At 37.9% G+C, this 18,623-nt stretch overlaps 1 protein-coding gene across 5 annotated transcripts in view; it reads right to left on the bottom strand.

The window, feature by feature from the left end:
- Positions 1 to 18,623, bottom strand: part of tanc2b (tetratricopeptide repeat, ankyrin repeat and coiled-coil containing 2b) — a 218,633-nt gene that overhangs the window by 42,862 nt on the left and 157,148 nt on the right. For all 5 annotated transcript variants that reach the window (XM_059325075.1, XM_059325072.1, XM_059325073.1 and 2 more), the window contains 3 exons: positions 13,862 to 14,045; positions 10,518 to 10,766; positions 1,112 to 1,243 (listed from right to left, as the gene is read on the bottom strand). In XM_059325075.1, the coding sequence (XP_059181058.1) occupies positions 1,112 to 1,243; positions 10,518 to 10,766; positions 13,862 to 14,045 (565 nt within the window). The remainder of the gene's footprint in view (positions 1 to 1,111; positions 1,244 to 10,517; positions 10,767 to 13,861; positions 14,046 to 18,623) is intronic.

The raw sequence follows: 18,623 nt of genomic DNA, 5'->3' as shown, positions 1-18,623 counted from the left end.
CTAAGTGGGGTCTTAACAGGTGTTTAAAACACACAGGGACGCAGATCTGTGCTCGCTCAGATGGCGGAGGGCTGCCATTACGCTGCTCATTACTGGCTAAGTGACTGAGGAAGACGGCGCGAGGGGACTCATCGTGTTGTGACATGAGGCCATTTGGCCGTTTGGTGAGGAGATCTGCTCCTTCACGGAGGTGCAGTGGAGTGAACGCTGATCTTAACTGTTAACCACTGAGACAAGGTTTTAGCTTTGCACCAACACAAACAGACATAATGCTCTTTGTGCTCTCCCCCAGAGTCTCACACACACACACACACACACACACACAAGGACAAGGACACGACAGACAACAGCTGACAACCTCCAGCGTCCACCAGCAGACACATCATCACACCTCAGATATGAGCTACAGGTGCAGACATTTGCAAACTGCAAAGCAATTGACGTTCAGTCTCATTTTAAAAATAACTCGCTCGTCACGCAGCTTTGTCTCTGCTGCTTTTAGTTTGTTTGTGGATGAAACAGAATAATGTCCTATTGTTTGCTTCGGCACTGTCTGATGTGCAGCAAAGTCTAATTAAAGCCCCAACCTGAAACAAAATGGTATTTTTAAAGTGAAAGTAAAATTAAAATGACGGTTGAATGCTTTGATTTTGCACCTGCAAATGTCTGCACATACAGTCATGGAAATAATGATTAGACTGTGCTTTCTTCAATTTCTTGTTCATTTAATGCCTGGTACAAGTAAAGGTACATTTGGTTTGACAAATATAATGATAACAACAAAAATAGCTGATAAGAGTTTAATTTAAGAGCTGATATCTAGACATGTTCCATGGTTTTCTTGATAATAACCAAAATCATTATGAAGAAAACCATAGAAAATGTCTAGATATCAGCTCTTAAATTCAACTCTTTTTGATGTTACCATTATTTTGAACAAGAAATTGAAGAAAAGAAGGCGGTCTAATAATATTTTTCATGATTGTATCTTCATCCAGCAGACAGACAGCCTTCACTGTGCAGCATCAGCTTTCAAATGCATTTTATGTTTGTTTTATTTAACTTTCAGTGGACTGTGTTTGTGGGTGTGTTCTCCTGAACTCTGGCTCACCTCTCAGGTCCTGCCCGGAGCGACCCGGCCCGCAGGTGGTGCTCTGTCTGGGCATGCGCAGCGAGGTGCGTAATGGAGTGTGTCTCTGCTCATCCAGGTATGCCAGGTCCTCCAGGTGGGCTGAACTGGTAGCTGTTGAGAAAGAGAGAGAGAGAAATGTAAGTCCCAGACTCTGCTTCCCTCTCTGAGCAGACTAAAATTCAGCATATACTTGGTGAACATAGTATCAGCGCCACAGAAGCAGCAAGATATGTGAGCGCCTGTCACAGCCTGAGAGAGAACCAGCACTGCATTGTTGGCTTTATTTACTATTTATATATATATATAATATATATATTTGTCATCGTTTTGTCTCACACATATATTTTAATGAAATGTATCCAATTTGTTTTATTGATTCTTATATCTTACTGCTTTTGTGTATTGTCCAAATATTGGGAAAACTGTTGTACTCGCAACGTGCCAATAAAGCCTTAGTGAATTTATTTTAATTGAATTAAGAGAGAGAGAAAGAGAGAGAGAGAGAGAGAGAGAGAGAGAGAGAGAGAGAGAGAGAGAGAGAGAGAGAGAGATTAGATTGTATGAATGATCAATTGATTGTAATTCAATGATCGTAAATATTGCTTTCTTTTATTGTTATTAGTTTTTCTTTTCTTAGTTCTTTTAAAAATGAATAATAGAATTATAATAATTTATTGTAAATATTGCTTTCCTTACTGTTATCTTTCTTTTTTTCTGACGCTTGCTTCTGGCAATATGTACAGTGTTATGTCATGCCAATAAAGCCAATTGAATTGAATTGAATTGAATTGAATTGAGAGAGAGAGGAAGGAGAGAGAGAGAAAGAAAGAAAGAAAGAAAAGAAAGACAGAGAGAGACAGAGAGATAAAGAAAGAAAATAAATAAATAAAGAGAGAGAGAGAAAGAAAGAGAGAGACAGAGAGAGAGGAGGAAAAAACATACTTTTGTTGGGATGTTGACTGAGAGACACCAACAGTAAACAAACCCTTGACACAGAGCGAGGAGGCTGGCTCTGGTTCAGTGTCTTCAGGCAGTTGTCAGGCTCCCGCTCTCATACTTGCTAACTCCTACAGGAAAGAGAAGCCAGCCCTACATGGTTCTGTCCTAAAATTCCCTCCTCTCGGTGTCTGTCACGCGGCACGGAGGCAGATGCCATCCGGCCCCTCTCAGGATTAATTAGCTCAGCAGACAAATGTCTTATTCATGGAGTGAGCGCCGTCTGACGCCGGCTGCTGATTGTTCACACCATGCTGTGTCTTTGGGGCCAACGCTCGGAACCAGTGAATGTTAAATGAGATTAGACGCCGCCAGAGCGGTGAGCAAGCGACTGACTCGATCCTCCGTCACACCTGAACCCCGGTGAGGTGAGAGGAGGAGAGATGAAAGGACGGAGGACGAGGCTTTAAAATGCTTCTCCTCTGGTTCAGCTGGAACTCTGCATCCAGCGAAACCAGCAACAAGCTTCTCTGTGATGCACAATATGCTCAAATATTTGGGTTTTTTTGTGGCGACTAATCATGTAATAAATGCAGATAGTATAAGCTGCATCACTTAACTGGCAACCACTGCACAATCAATGGGCACGACAGAACACAAACCAGACTTTTATCAGAAATTGTTGCAGGATATTAATATTTAACCTATAGGGGGCGCCATCAGTAACAAATATGGCACAAATATGGTCATAAATCAATGACAGTTTGTCCGAACATCACCAAACTTGTCACATTATTGTCAGATTTAATCAAGCTGTTGAAACATGTTGCCAATTTTTTCCCCCAAACTGACCAACAGGAGTTGACAGAACATGGCCCGGCACAGATATGGATGTAAATGATTGGGCTCCATAAAACATGTTCGTTATCTTAAATGCAGGTGCCAGAAACTTCCAAAGGTCTTGATCCTCTGCAGCTTTCAACTTCTAATCATCTTTGTTGGTTTGTACAATTCAACCATGCATGCATCTTTCAGATCATTTCTTATTCTCATACTTTGTGGTTGATTATCTACTTATTGTTTGCACAATAAATTAGGTTATTTCTTGCGTGCAACTGCAGACAAAAAGGCTGTGGGTTGGTCAGTCAGTCAGCATGGCTCATTCTCTCGGAATTATTTGGGAACAAGTGCTCCAACAGGGTTAGAATAAACTCTACTAATGCAGAGATAATGGAGAAGCTGAGGAGGTGGTAATAGAGGACTGAATATTAGAGACACAAATGAACCTCAAACTAGTAGTTTGGGACTCTGAGAACCTTTGAAGCTCCAATAAATCCAGTTTATTTCAACTTGGGTCTGTTTTTATAGAGCTTGTATCAGTAATGACTCTTCTGTGTGGAGTTTACATGTTCTCTCTCTGGGTCCTTCCTCCCACAATCCAAAAACATGAAGCTTAAGATTGATTGGTGACTCTAAATTGCCTGTAGGAGTGAATGAGAGCGTGAATGGTTGTCTGTCTCTCTGTGTCTGCCCTGTGATAGTCTGGAGACCTGTCCAGGGTGTACCCATGAATGAATGAATGAATAGCGCATCGGTTATGAAAACATCGTACTCACTGAGCCTGAGGAAACACCAGCTAATCTGGGAACATCGTGACAACAAAGTGGTGGCTGAACTACTTTATTTGGAGATAAAACCCATAACTGTTTTATTGCTACAACCACACTGATTGTTTAGACTCATCTGATCATATGACTGCTCTTTTTTCTTGCCCAAATTGACTTTTATTCTCCAAAAAGTAAACTCTTATGAGCCATTTTTGTTGTTATCATTATATTTGTCAAAACAAATGTATCTTTAGTTGTACCCGGCATTAAAAATGAACAAGAAAATGAAGAAAAAGGGTGGTCTAATAATTCTTCCATGACTGTATTTATTAACATGATAATAATAATAATAATAATAAATAAGTACTTAATCCTCCTGTTGAGGGTCAAATTGACCTATTTCAAAGTTTAAAAAACTAAAAATCTAAAAAAAAAAAAAAAAAATGTAAAAGTATTTTTTCATAAAAAGAAAATCATTAAAAATGTAATATATATTTTAAAAAAATTAAAGTCATGTAAAACCATTTTGTTTTTTATGTAGGTCTTTCCAATGTTCACAAAAAAGAGTTTTAACATGCATTGTTTTGTAATGAAAAGTGAATTATCCTCATTGATCCTGATCTGTGAGAGGGAAAGAACACCATTGCACTAAATATTAATTAAATGGTTACTAAAGGAGTTATTAAAGAAACAAATGTACCTTTAGTTGTGTCAGGCATTAAAATGAACAAGAAATTGAAGAAAAAAATGGTCTACTAATTATTTCCATGACTGTATTTGACAGTGTGGCAGTCTGACTCTGTACCTGAGACACTCTGCGGTTGGATAAAGTGTCAGTTCTTCCTCTCTGTCCCTGCTGTCCCTCCCAGAGGAAAGGTAAGGCTCAGTAATCTCTCCATGTGGCAGCAGGCCTGTGAGCCGGCACCTCCCCAGCTCCTCACACTAATCCTGCCCTCGGTTTGAAGAGCGCTGCCTGCCTGTACGCTCCCTGAAGAACTGAGCCTGTGGATGACTTTAAGTGTGTGTGTGTGGTTGCTTGAGTCACAGACCCACAAAAATGAGCCACATGGGTTTCCCAAAATGGAGGGAAAATGGCAGCTGAGAATGCTGGAGGCTTGGCCCTGATGGGAATGTGGGTGCCGGTCATCCAGCTGGGCTAAAAGCGGAGACAGTTTGAACAGTGGAGGCATTAATCGGCTGCTAAACCACCGAGGAGGAGTGACTCAGGGCTACGGTCCTGTCACCATAACACATTTTTTAGGACGATATATTTTCCCAGAAACTATCACGATAAACAATAGTATCGTTGTATCAATGTTGTTTTAGTTTTATAACGATATTAGAGCATAATAAGTACATCCTTTTCCACAGCAATGAATTTTTAAATCTGGAGAATATTGGAACATTGGAATTGAAATTTGGAAAATAAATGGGCAAAATAAAACTTAAATAAACTACAAACAAAACAAATAAAATAGACATTTAGGCTATTAACAAAACATTGCAATGAGATAAACATTATGTATTATATTATTTTATTAGTAAAATAATATAAACAGCTGGAATGGCTGCTTGGGAAATATAGTTTTCTTTCAGCAATTCGTACTGCCTGTCAAACATTCACAGCATTACTTTAAACACAACGCAAAAAAGCTGAAAAAGTCACGGCATGTAAACGACAATATATTGAGTCCAGAGAAAAACTATCGTGTCTATTTTTATAAATTGAATGATAAGTCGATATAGTAATTATGGTGACAGGCCTAGCAAAGGCTGCTTTTTTTGTCTCTCTTTCAACTGAATGTAAGGACTCAAATCTGTGTGCTCATCACCTCTATCTGCAATGCAGCAGGCTGCTGGGGATCACATTCACCGCTCCTGAGTCAGAGCGCTAAAAGACACATGCACATATAGTGGAAAAAAAAACTGTAATAAAGAGGAAAAACAGTGTGCAAGAGAAAGAAAGTGAGTCTAACTGTGCAGGAGAGAGCTCTGACAGCAACATCAGACACTTCCGGTTTCAAAGAGTGAACGCATGCGTGCACACACACACGCACACACACACACACACACACACACGCACACACACACACACACACTCTCAGAGACCAGCTGGGCTGCCGTCCAGAGCCAGTCACAGTATCAGGCGGGGAGCCGACGAGTCATCTGAGATAGGAGGTGGCTGAGCGCTCCTCTCATCTCCCAGAGAGATGACTCCTGGCGATAAATGGAGGTCCTGCTACTTAAACAATAATATTTCCGGAGCGTATAAGCAGAGGTGGGATAATCAGGAATAAAAGTGGTAGAAAAAGGAAATCAATGACACTTGTCCGCCCCCCAAATTGAAAAATGTTATCTCGGGTGAGCTGTTATCTTAATTTAGTGAATTTAGAGACTATGGAAGGAGAATCTTTTAAAGCTCTTTAGTCTTTTGTGTGAGCAGGGCTCCCACAATCCCCGGGCAATTACATAAGCTGGCGCATATAGATCCTCCAGCAGGGCATTTAAAGGGTCAGTTCGTCTCAAATACACTGTTAGAAACAAGAATCTGGGTTTTATGCGAGATATCAGTTCTGTGCCTCCGTACTGACACTAAAATCTACAATGAACATCACCAAAACCATATAAAAATGTCGATCATATCGATTTTTGTATGTTCTTTCTATCCAGATTTTCAAAAACAAGCAGCCAAACTGCCTTTAAGCAATTTACGTTTCTTATTCATGTACAAGCTGGAGCGAACAACTGAGGTGCTGTTTTGCAGACTTTGGAGTAAATATCGTGATTATTTCATGCAGACTATTTATTTATTGACTTGCTATATTGTGATATATATTGTTATCAAGACAGAAAATTACCTATACTGGGATAATAGATTTTGGCCATATTGCAAAGCTCTACCGACCCCTAACTCTGACATATAAACACAACTATCCAGGGTGTGTGTGTCAAGTTTTAACTGGGTGTTAAACCTGCAGTGAGGAGCATTTGTCTCCCCCTCTGGCAGCGAGGGGAATTACACAAACAATGTTGCAAGTGCTTGTGACACATCTACCCTTTTTTAAAAACTTTTCATTACTTCGATTGTCTTTTTTTATCTGGAGCATCTTGGAGAGTTATTAAGATTTTCTTCCGTAGCTCATGCCATAACTCCTAGCTGCTGCTCTGTCGTTTGTGTTTTCAAACTTATTCCTGTGTCAGGAAGGCCGCCAACGACGCCACGATGCCATGATGCCACGATGCCACGATGCCACGATGCCAGTATTCTGCTAAATAGGAAGCTTTTTTTTGGCGCAGAAAGGCTGAATCAGCACTGTGTGAGCTCGAACGTGACGGGCTTGAATGCTACAGACATCTTTATGTAAAAGTCCTGCATCCTTTAAGATTGTCTTTAACCAGGCAAGGAGAGTCTAACAAAAGCAAGCACTATTCAAGCACTTTCAAGGCACCTACACCAAAAAAATTGTAGATTCTCATCAAATCTCCATTCTTAAGAAAAATGCATATCTACTATCGATTATTTATTGCTTGCTAATTTTTTTTTTAGCTCAAAGGATCAACAGATTATTTATTCAGCTATAAGGCAGCTCAGCTTATCTAGTACAAGACAAAAAATATGACACCAGATCATGTTGACAATCCAGCCTGTTCTCCTCTCAAAAACCTGAATATTGGTTGTGTCTACAGGTGGTGAAATTCGAGCTATATTGAGGTCTTTTATAACGCCTAACCAGGACGTTTTTTGCCCTAAATCTAGGTCAGTGGTTTTATAATATAAATTCACAGAAACTGAATCCTTTTTACAACCACGAACCGCACCTGTATGTATACATAATGACGTCTGTGCTATTTTTAGAACGCTCCACTGTAACGCAAACCAAAAAACGCAACCGCGAACATACACGTACATACGTGTCGTGATGAGTGTAACTGACACATGACCTCTTCTGTCGTTTAGGTTGGAGGACTTGTTGTAAAAATCAAGCATTTTTCAAGGAGTTCCCTAACTTTGACTCCTGTATTTGCAATTTAAGGGATATTATAAGTGAAAAGTTAGTGAAGAAATGGTCCAGTAGAGACTGTTTTTTAAATTCTGCAGCAGAGAAACAGCACTACTCTGACTACTCTGTCTTGGTTCTCCTTCCTCCAGATCCATCCTAAGCTCTACCAACGCACTGCCTTCATTAGGTAATCGAGTAGCCCCCTCCGTCCTGGTTTCCCTCCCCAGTCGCCTGCTGCTCTCGCTCCCTATCTCTCTCCCTTTCTCTCCACACATCAAAGCCAGTCTCTCTCTGTCACTCTGGGGGATAGAAACGGTTAATGCCTGGGGCTTTGATGTTCCACTGCTGTGTGAGCCCAGCCAATCCTCAGCCTGTGCTCGCCTCCCGTCCCTACATCATCTAATAATTCTTTGTGGAGGAGAGAGTGAGAGGGAGAGAGAGATTATGAAACTCTACTTTCACTCCTCTTCCTCGTGTATCCGTCTCTGCAGAATTCCTGTTTCTGACAAATACAAATCATGTCTTTTTTTCTCACTCACTCACTCACTTTCTTTCTTTCTCTTTTTTTCTTCTTCTGCATCATCTGCAGCTTATAGTGCGTCTTTAAAGCCGTCTCCAGACTCCTTTGAAGGTCTGGGTGCTGAGGGGCGGAGATGAGATCGAGGGTGAATCTGTAAGAAGCCGGCAGAGTCGCGGCGTTGCCAGACAGCAGTGTCAAACAGCAGAACATGACCAGCATAAAGAAGAGGGTCAGAGCTGCAGCGACGGGCATGTCAGCCATATTATAGTGTTTAGCGAAAATATATGTGCGTGTCTGCAGTACGTGCACACTTTTTTTCGCCCGTGGGAGTGGGTGAAGTGCATAATAGAGCTCATCGTCTGTAGCAGCCTCTCTCACCATGAGAACAATAATACAATCAGGCCCATTAGGACTGCCTCACTGTTATGAAACTGACATTTTTCCTGACATATTTACTGTTACTGTTAGGAGCCTTTTTGAGCACACACACATCAATGAGACCTCTGTCAGCTACACAAATGCTGTGATATTCTTCCAGCCGCAGTGTGTTATACTCCTGCTGTATTATTCTGCTGTGTGGTTTCGATCCACACCGGAGGGTTCTGAGAGTTTAACAAAACACCACTGCTGCAGATCTGCAGCTAGCACAGATTTCAACACGAAATGTGAGAACAAGAGTGTTTTCCAGCCTCGATTGAGCAATAATGTCGAAATGAGAAACAAATCAAACCACAGCTGAGCTTCTCATAAAATCAGGCTCAGGATTTAGGAAGTTTCGGCTGTTTTATCGCAGATCTGCAGGAGAAATGTGGTCTGGAGGTTTGGGATGTGTTCACAGAATACCTGTTATAGGAGCAGTTTACAGATTAGATCTTCTCCTCCTGAAGTGCTGGCTGACTCCCAAATCTGAACAAGTTACATCACTTCTGAGAGCATTTTGAATATTAAATTAGCCCTTTCAGACTAGATGCAACATTTGCATCGTTTATGAAATGCAACGGGTGGAAGGCAAAAGGAGAAAAAACAAACCAAAATCAATATTTCTGGGCCTCCACACAGAAGAACGGAAAGTTGAAAACATGCACGCACCAAGGTTATAATAGTTTTGGTAAGTAATTTTTCATTAGTTTTATTTTTTGAAAATGCTTCGTTTTAGTTTAGTTTTATTAGTTTTAGTTGTTTTGTAATGGGGTATTTGTTGGATGCGAAATTCAGAAAACTCATAATAAATGTTGCCTTTATTTCCTTTTATTATCCATCTCAGCCCCAATAAGGTTATTTATTATCTCTCGTTCCTGCATGTTCACTATCCAGCAGCTGTTTGGTCCGAGATAAATACGTAAATATATTTCATATCAACTGAAGAGGATTATGAATGAAAAAAGTTGGAAAAGACGAAAACAAAGGACATTTTTACTATAATCTTAGTTTGTTTTAGTTTGTTTTGTAACCACAGAATACAGTTTCAGTTAGTTGTTGTTTTTTAAAACTGTCTTATTTCAGTCCTAGCCTAGGACTGACATGTTTGAGGAAAGCACCTTCTGTGCAGCTTTTCAGAAAACCCTCTGGTGTAAGAGGGTTTTTGTCGAGGTGGACTCAGGTCTTAACGGGTTCACCAAACCAGCTCTCTAGTGGCAGGAATAGCTGGTGACGTAGCGTCAATCTGGATCCCAAATCCTGACAAATTTGTAGATGCACTGAACTTTTTCTACAGTCTGCACTTTATATTTAGATCGTATGGACCCAGTAGTAGACTGACAGAAAAAATCTTCACCATATTGCAACTGAAATAAACTGATGAAAGACTGGAAGTTTGGAAAGTTAACTAAACATTTTGTAGGAGAAAAACTGCCCCCAGTGAGTGTGCAGCATGTGGCCAGGTCTTACACATTGTACCTTTAATATAAAACATAGATGCTTTGAGCTAAAATTTAGCAATAAAAACAATAAATCCTGATCTCAAAATCTCACGGTCACCTTGTAAAAGCCACCATGAGGCTGGACTTGCTCCTGCAGAATATGAATATATTTCTCTGCTCTTATCAAGTGTTTAACTGTTACATTCATGGTCACTGGATTCACACATTCAAGAATTCAAAGGGAAGGATCACAGTTCATCTCAGAAGGAAACAAGCGAGGAAAGACGGTTTAAAGGAGAGAAGAGGGAGCTAAAGGACTCAGAACCAGCAGTTCAATCCAATTTGGCCAGAAAAAGTACCTTCAGTGTGCTGCATGCACTTTAAATCTGGCTCCTCAGATAAACTGTTGCCTCCTAGGAGAGAGAGAGGGAGAGAGGGAGAGAGGGAGAGGAGGGGACTCACCAGCCACAGAGTTGGGGCGGGGCATGAGGTACAGAGGGATGGAGTGGGCGGAGTGGGAGGACATGCTCTCCAGGTTGCGCTCAGGGATTTTGTTGAGGCTGTAGGTGGAGGCGGTCATGTTCTCATCCACTCTGTACAGGAACGAGTCCATGCCTGATTTCTGGGACTGCCACAGCTTCAGGTTTCCCCGGGAGCCCTCGCCGTACTTGCCGCCTCGCTCCATGTTCTCCGAGTAGCTGGTCAGAGTGGCTGCAGGCGGGACAGAACAGTTACAGCTGGTTCACACCATGCTTCCTCACCTTTCACACCTTTTTACTTCTGTTATGTGTCGTATGTTTATGTGATGCTTTCCTCATCAAACTGGAGGTGTGCATCATCGTTGGCAGAATGTTTTACATCAGTGAGTGTTTCACTCTGCAACGACGCCACAGCTGACGTCAACATGACAAACACACAGAAACTGTCCTCCAGTGGGAGTCTGGAGGTTCTGACCAGAGCTGGGCAGTAAATACATGATTCAATTAGATTCTCCATTTTAAAGGTCATGATGTGTTTTTGTCGTTTTTAATTTAAACTTTAAACTTTTAATTTAAACTTTTTTTTTTTTAGCACTTAAGGTTCCCTATCCACATTGGGTTTTAATTTAATCTTATCTTTATTTTATTTTATATATTTTATTTCATGATATTTATTTTTTATTTTATGTTTATCTTTACTTTATTTTATATATTTTATTTTATACTATTTATTTTGTTATTTTACTTTATTTTATTTTATACAATTAATTTTGTTATTTTACATATTTATTTTATACTATTTAATTTTTATTGTATTAATAATATTTTATACTATTTATTTTTAATTTTATCTTTATTTTATTATTTTTATATACTATTTATTTTATTATCATATTCTTATTTTTATTATCTTAATATGCTTTGCTCTGTACTTATGACGCTGCAACAACGATAAAGGAATATCTTTTATTATATCTTATATCTTAACACCAAATCATCCATCCTTTGGATATATATATATATATATATGCATAAATTATTATTTTTATAGATTTTTTATTTATTGTTCATATAACCTTATCTTGCTCATTACAAATATTTACATTGTGAGCTCGCTCCTTTCCTCATTTATACAAAACATATTGTTTCTAGTGTTTATATTTTTTAAATATTTCTTTTATGTTGAATTTTTTGGTTCTTCATATTTTCTATTTAAGCTGCTGTTTACTTACTGAAGTACTTATTACCTTCATTTATATCTACATTTTAGTTCTTGTTTAGCAGATTTCAGATGTGAAAACCTACTTGGTAATCAAAATTCTGATTATTACAACATACAACAACATGCAACAATCCCTCAGGAAAAAACGTAATATCTATATATAATGCAATATTAATAATAATAACATTCAATAGCAGTCATGTAATTATTTGAAGTATTTTATGTTTATAATGTTTTAGTTTTTATATCTTTGTAACTCTCCTGTCTGAATCTTATTTCCCCACTGCAGGATACATAAAGTTTCATCTTATCTCTTGTTTGTCACGCTCAGTTATAATGACATCTTCCGGTCAAGTATCAATTATTATTATTATTATTTAATAAACTTGAAAAAAAAAACCCTAAATGTGATTTATTTTTACAACCAAAATCCCCCCCCAAAAGTTGAAACTGTCTGCCTAAAATTTGAATAAAAATGCATTAAATTCAGACTTCAGAGTATATAATATATAAAAAACATTAAATGAACATAAGTTATATTGTCTTTATACAGTTTTCAACTTCAAGAACCAGCAAATTATCTATTTCATTTAAGTTTTAGACAACATCCCAACTTCAGGATAATATATTGGGTGTGTAACAGGGATCAGAAGCCTTCAGGTCACGGTTTGAAATAAACGTTTTAAGGAGCAGCGAAAGATGATTCGGGGTTATGTGAGCAAAGCTCTGACTCGGGGCGTTTTCCCACCGACTGTCACAGTTTGATCTGTCGGCTGTCAGACATCGGACCTGTCTGAGCAGGTAGAGTTAAATACTTCAGTTCTTTCTCTACTGGTTTGTTTCATAGACAAGCTTTTATTTGGATTCCAGTGCTACTTTATTGCTTTGTGTGATTTTATTGACTGTTAAAAGACAGATTTCTCAAGGTCTTTTATGGTCATTTTAATACAATACTGTCGTACTTGTATTTTGAAAGGTCGTTGTAATTATTCCTTCTTTACATATGAGAAAATCTTCTAACAAGTGATTTCAGTGAAAGTGCTGAGGTCAAAAACTAGTCATTTATTAAAAAGTTAAATCAGTTTGTGCGACAAACTCACTGGAAGCACAAGGAGGGATTATCAGACTAAAAGACTTTAACTGGAGCTGAACTTCATGAACTGTTGTTTTTTTGTCCCCTAACAGTTACATTGAAATTGCTTCAGGCAGAAATCTCTTTACAAAGACAGACCTGGAAAGAGAGCAGTTCTTAAAGTAGCCAAATATAGAAAAACAGCTACAGTGTATTAATAACAAAATCAAATTTAAATCATATTAACTATACCTTTATGCTCTTGTACAAGAAAAGCTAGTGATAATCTCTATTTCTCTTATTGCTCACAAATAATAAGATGAGAAGTATTAAAGCTCATGCAGCAACATGTTTACTTTGCTTTATTTAACATCTTATTTAATATATGAATAAAATAATAAATTTTTGTCTTTTATTTTATATTTTTAACAAGGCTTTTATGGTGAAAAATATGTTTTTGACTGGATTTAAAATGTCTTTACATTTTTTAAATATTTTAATACTTGGCTTTAAAAATTGAAACTGATATTTTTATTTATTGATAATAAATAATAATAATTTTATATTAATTAATTAATTTATAATAATAAATGGCTTTGATGATAAAAACTCTATTTTTGACTTGATTTATTATGTCTTTATTATTATTATTATTATTACTTATACTTGGCTTTGATAATCAAACAATACATTTATTATTATGTTTTTTTTAATTTAAACAATATATTTGATATTATTTTGAATCCAACTTATTATGTCTTTTTTATTTTATTATATTTTTTTAACCTAATTTATGATGTCTTTAATTATTATTATTATTATTACTTATACTTAGGTTTGATAATAAAACAATATATTTTTGACATGATTTATTATGTCTTTTTTTTATACCTGGATTTTATATTAAACAATATATCTTTTTTACCTGTACTGTTTGTATGTGTGACCTGTACGCCACAGACCTAATCATCCTGTAAGGACTCTGTATTCTCCAGTTAAACATGTACGTTGATATGTTGCTCTCAGATCTCACCGATGATGCCGCTGTCCCGGCTCTCCAGCGTGGAGGTGGGGCTGGTGACAGAACCGTAGGCGCAGTCCTTGTTCCCGGCCTGGCCGGGCATGGCGGGGGGGAGGGTGGAGCAGGGGCTGCCTGCAGGGGGGGAGGCAGTGCTGCTGGTCAGGGTGGAGCACGGGCTGATCCTCTGGTTCTGGCCCTGCAAAACACACACACACACACACACAGTTCTATAAAGCTCCGTTTGGGTCCAATAACTCAATTAGAACAGTCGGCTATAAAAAGGCAAAAGCACAATGTTTGAACTTTTAATATCTGAGTCATATTCACAAGAAAATGTCACTTCAATATTGTGGTTTTTCAGAAGCTCGGCCCCCTGCTGCCTCCGCCGAGTCACACTCCCACAGACACACACGGATCATAATAAATAATCATTGTAGCATTTTCATAAAATATAGGTTTAAGAGAGTGTCACAGATGAGATAAATACACATGGACAGTAGATTTAAACACACAAACACCGAACAAGAGTATCAGTTCCAGTGATTTTAATAACAATACAATATTAAAGGGAATTTTTTGGACAAGAACAACATTTTTAGTTGATATTAAAAAGTGTGCCATGAATATGTGACGATATGTTCATTACACAAAGTCACAGTCAAAGTCACTCCTCGTCGTCTTGTCTCTTTTAACTACTTTTTCTTATAGTTTTCACTTTTTGGTTATCGTATATTGTGATTATTTTTGTAATTGTTTTGGAAACCATGGAGCCATCTGAAACCAGAATTTCCTTCAGGAAAATAATAAAGTTCTATCTCATTTTATCTCATCTCATCCCATCGTATCTTTTAAGTGTTGACGATGTCTACCAAATTGGCACATGACAAAGAATTAATTACCATCATATGATTTATTATTTCACCAGAAATGACAGCATCACATGAACGGTAAAAAAAAAGAATTAAGATCTGAAGCTTTAGATCTGTTGATGTGACAGCCCTGAAATCAGTCGGTGCACCGTTAAATAAATCGGAATTGTAACTTTTTAAGCCCTTAATAAATGTGTAAGTGTGGCTGCTCTTACAGGCATTTAGGCAAAATAATCTACTTTTTAGAACAAAGAATAAAAACAGATGATTTATATCAGTGTTTTTACTTCCATGATACTGAATCAATGCATCAATCCTGACTGTACCCTATAATACACAAAAAAATGTACCTTGCAGCAGAATTTACTGCTTCTGAGAAACACGGCAAGTAAAAACAAACACCAAAGAGGCTTCAATATCCACCATTAACAATCAGCATCTCATTTATTCTTCCACTTTTTAAGCACATGGCCAGGTGCAGGTGTGGCTGTGGGGCGGGGCCAACCTGAGCTTGTGCAGACATTTAAGTAAAAACAATCTACTATTTTGAATAAAGAATAAAAACAGACAATTCCAACAAATTATTATCTTAAAGATGATGATTTATATCAGTGTTTTTACATCACTGACACTGAAACAATGCATCAATCCTGATTGTACCCTATAATACACCCAAAAAATGTACCTTGCAGCATAATTGACTGCTTCTGAGAAATACGGCAAGTAAAAACAAACAGTACTGAGCTTGTAAATACATCAGGGACGTGAGCCGGGACATCTAAATGCAGGAAAACAGTTATTTTCTCCTTTTAGAAACAGAAGGGAGGGGCACTTCCAGAATCAGATTCTGCAGCGTCCCCTGGCTCCCTGCAGCTCCACCTCAACACGCTGTGTGGCATAAACTTTAGATGCATATTATAACCTGCAGAAATCTGAACACATGATTTCTTGGAAATTCTGCATAAGAACATATCCTTCCCTCACTGACAGACCTATTTTTATGCATATTTTTTTTATCTTCATTGCCATGGCTACAATTAAGTAAAAAAAAAGAAGAAGAAGAAGCTGGAACTGAAATCCTGTGCAGGGGCTGCATACATATTCTTCCTCGCATTGTTTTGGCACCCTGCGGTGACCCTCTTCTGCGTCGGCTCAGGTTAGGAGACAAGAGACCACAGGGGACAAAAAACACTCTGCTGCGTCTAATCTGCTGCTGCGAACACCCACAGATGCTCTCACACACAAACACACAGGCACACATACCCAAACACATGCATGCAGCCTCCACGGGTCTGCAGAGGCGCAAGAGAAAGCAGAGGAACGCCAAGCGATTAAGTACGAGACGCAGAAACACACGGAGGTCTCTGCTTAACGGAGCTCAGGTCAGCAGTGAGGTGAGACAGACAACAGGAGGGTGAAGTGGTGCTCAAAGCTAAATCTAGTCCCGTTTAATCTGCAGGAAGAAGACTGAAGGGACACACTAAGCTAATACACACCCACACACACGTATACAGTCGGGAGCAGCGCTGCAGCTATTCTCATTATTGATTAATCTGTCAATTATGTGCTGACAGCCTCCTCGGGCTGCGGCTCAGGAGACAGATCTGGGGTCAATTAAAGGCAGGGTGGTGGGTTTGATCTGCAGCTCCACGTGTCAGAGGAGTCCTTGAGCAACTGATCGCCTACTGCTGCCAATTACAGCCAGACTGGACAACAACCTTTGAATGCACATCACAAATATTAATAAACTTTATTTAATTCACCAATCGTTGGGCCTCATGCAGCTACACTTTATTACATTTAGAAATAAGAGAAGTCACCTCCAGATGCACCAACATGTTCTTTAACCATTTAAATCTGCTTTTACATATTTAGTTTACACATTTATATATATATATTTTTACTTGGCTTTAATGATAAAATAGTAGATTTTTGACCTGATTATTTAATGTCTTTTATGATTTTTATTTTAGATTTTTATGCAAGGCTTTATAGTGAAATAAAATATATGTTTGTCATTATTTATAATGTCTTTTAATTTAAAAAATATATACTTGGCTTTGATAACAAACCAATATATCATTGACCTGATGAACAACCAGACTGAACAACAACCTTTGAATGCACATCACAAATATTAATAAACAGCTGCTTCCCTCATTTAGATAACTCCACATTAGTAAATATTGTTTCTACTTTTTCTATTCTTCAGATTTTCTATTCATGGTGATGGTGATTTTTTGACTCAAAGTTTCTTAATCTATATTTAGATTTGTTTTTTTTGCACCAACACACCACAGTAAATGCCTTGCATGTGAAGACCCACTTGGCAATAATAATGATTCTGATTCACATGCAATATGACAACAAACCTCACGTGCAATAACCATCAACAGCCATGAAAAATGATTTGACCACCCTTGTTTTCTTCAATTTCTTGTTCATTTTAATGCCTGGTACAATGTATATATATATAGATGAACAGGAAATACAAGAAAAAAAGGGTGGTCTAAGCATTTATTCCATGACTGACCATGTATATTTAGATTTGAACACATCAAAGTAAATTCCTTGCATGTGAAAACCTACTCTGCAATAAAAATGATTCGGATTCATGCGCAATATGACAACAAACAATAACCGTGCAATAATAACCATGTATGATAATACAAAATAGCTCCATACATACTTCACATGAGTGTAATAATCACATTCATACTAGTGCAATAATCACATCTAGTAAAGTACAATAAATACTCAGATACTAGCGCAAAATGAAACTGTCTATACTTATTATATTTATCTTTTGAACTACAGCATTTTGCAAAACTAATTGCATTTATTTAATATATATATTTTTCTTTTTTTTTTTTTACCTGTGCATGTGCTGCTGGCTGTGTTCTGTGATTGTGTTCTTTCTGTTTGCAATTAATTTGCAACAATTTCATTGCACAATAAAGGCGTTCGAAGGCTTTTTAAATAAAAATAAATTAATCTTTTTTTCAAATTGTTTATTTTGTCTGAAGAAGAGTTCAAAAACCCCCAAAAGTCATGCACTGATTAAAGCATAACTCTCTATTACTTCATGTTGTTTATGCACATGTAGCAGAAATCTATTATTGTACATCTAACCTGAAACACTAGCACTGACTTAAACTTTCTATAAAATACAACTCAGGAGAAAACTGAGAACTGAGCCATTCAGATTTTTGCTCGCTCATCGCTCTGTGAGCTAAATGCTAATGTCAGCATGCTAACACAGAGTGCTGCTAAGGCTGATGGGATATTATTTTTTTTGTTTTTTAGTCACAAACAAATGCTTTCTGAGAAGATTAAAGGTAAACAGGCTGTTATTGTGGAGCCCTCCTATGTCCTTTATCCAGAAAACAAACTGCTCCCATCAGGTCGACGCTATAGGGCTCCAATTAAATACAGGAGGAGACGAGAACTCTTTCATCTGTCAGTGAATCTGCTGAGCTCAGACATCAGGAGGCTCTGCTGCACCTGTTCAACATGCACTTTACTTTATCTGGCAGCATTTATGTCCATAGAGGCAAATAAAGAACCAAAATTAAAACTTTAACTTGATAACGGTGCTGGATGAAAAGTCAGAGGATCACCAGAGTTTTTACAGTTGGTCCTGATGGGAGAATGACATGATGATCTGATGACACATTTCACTTAAAGACCAACAACGTCAACGTGGTGGAGAAGTCAGAGGGACAATAATCCTCTGGGGATCATAAATATAAAACGTTTTGTTTGTTTGAACTGATGGAGTTAAGTTATGTAGTTATGTCTAGGGTTGCGAAGGGGCAGAACATGCCCGGTACATTTCCAGAAACTTTTCATGGGAGTTAAGGTATTTTGGAAATATTCAAAATAAAAATAAAAACATGACATTT

Source organism: Centropristis striata, chromosome 21 (genome assembly GCF_030273125.1).
Source record: "Centropristis striata isolate RG_2023a ecotype Rhode Island chromosome 21, C.striata_1.0, whole genome shotgun sequence".
NCBI classification, from domain to species: domain Eukaryota; kingdom Metazoa; phylum Chordata; class Actinopteri; order Perciformes; family Serranidae; genus Centropristis; species Centropristis striata.
Note: the sequence above shows the minus strand (reverse complement) of the source record. Positions and strands in the feature narration are given on the sequence as shown.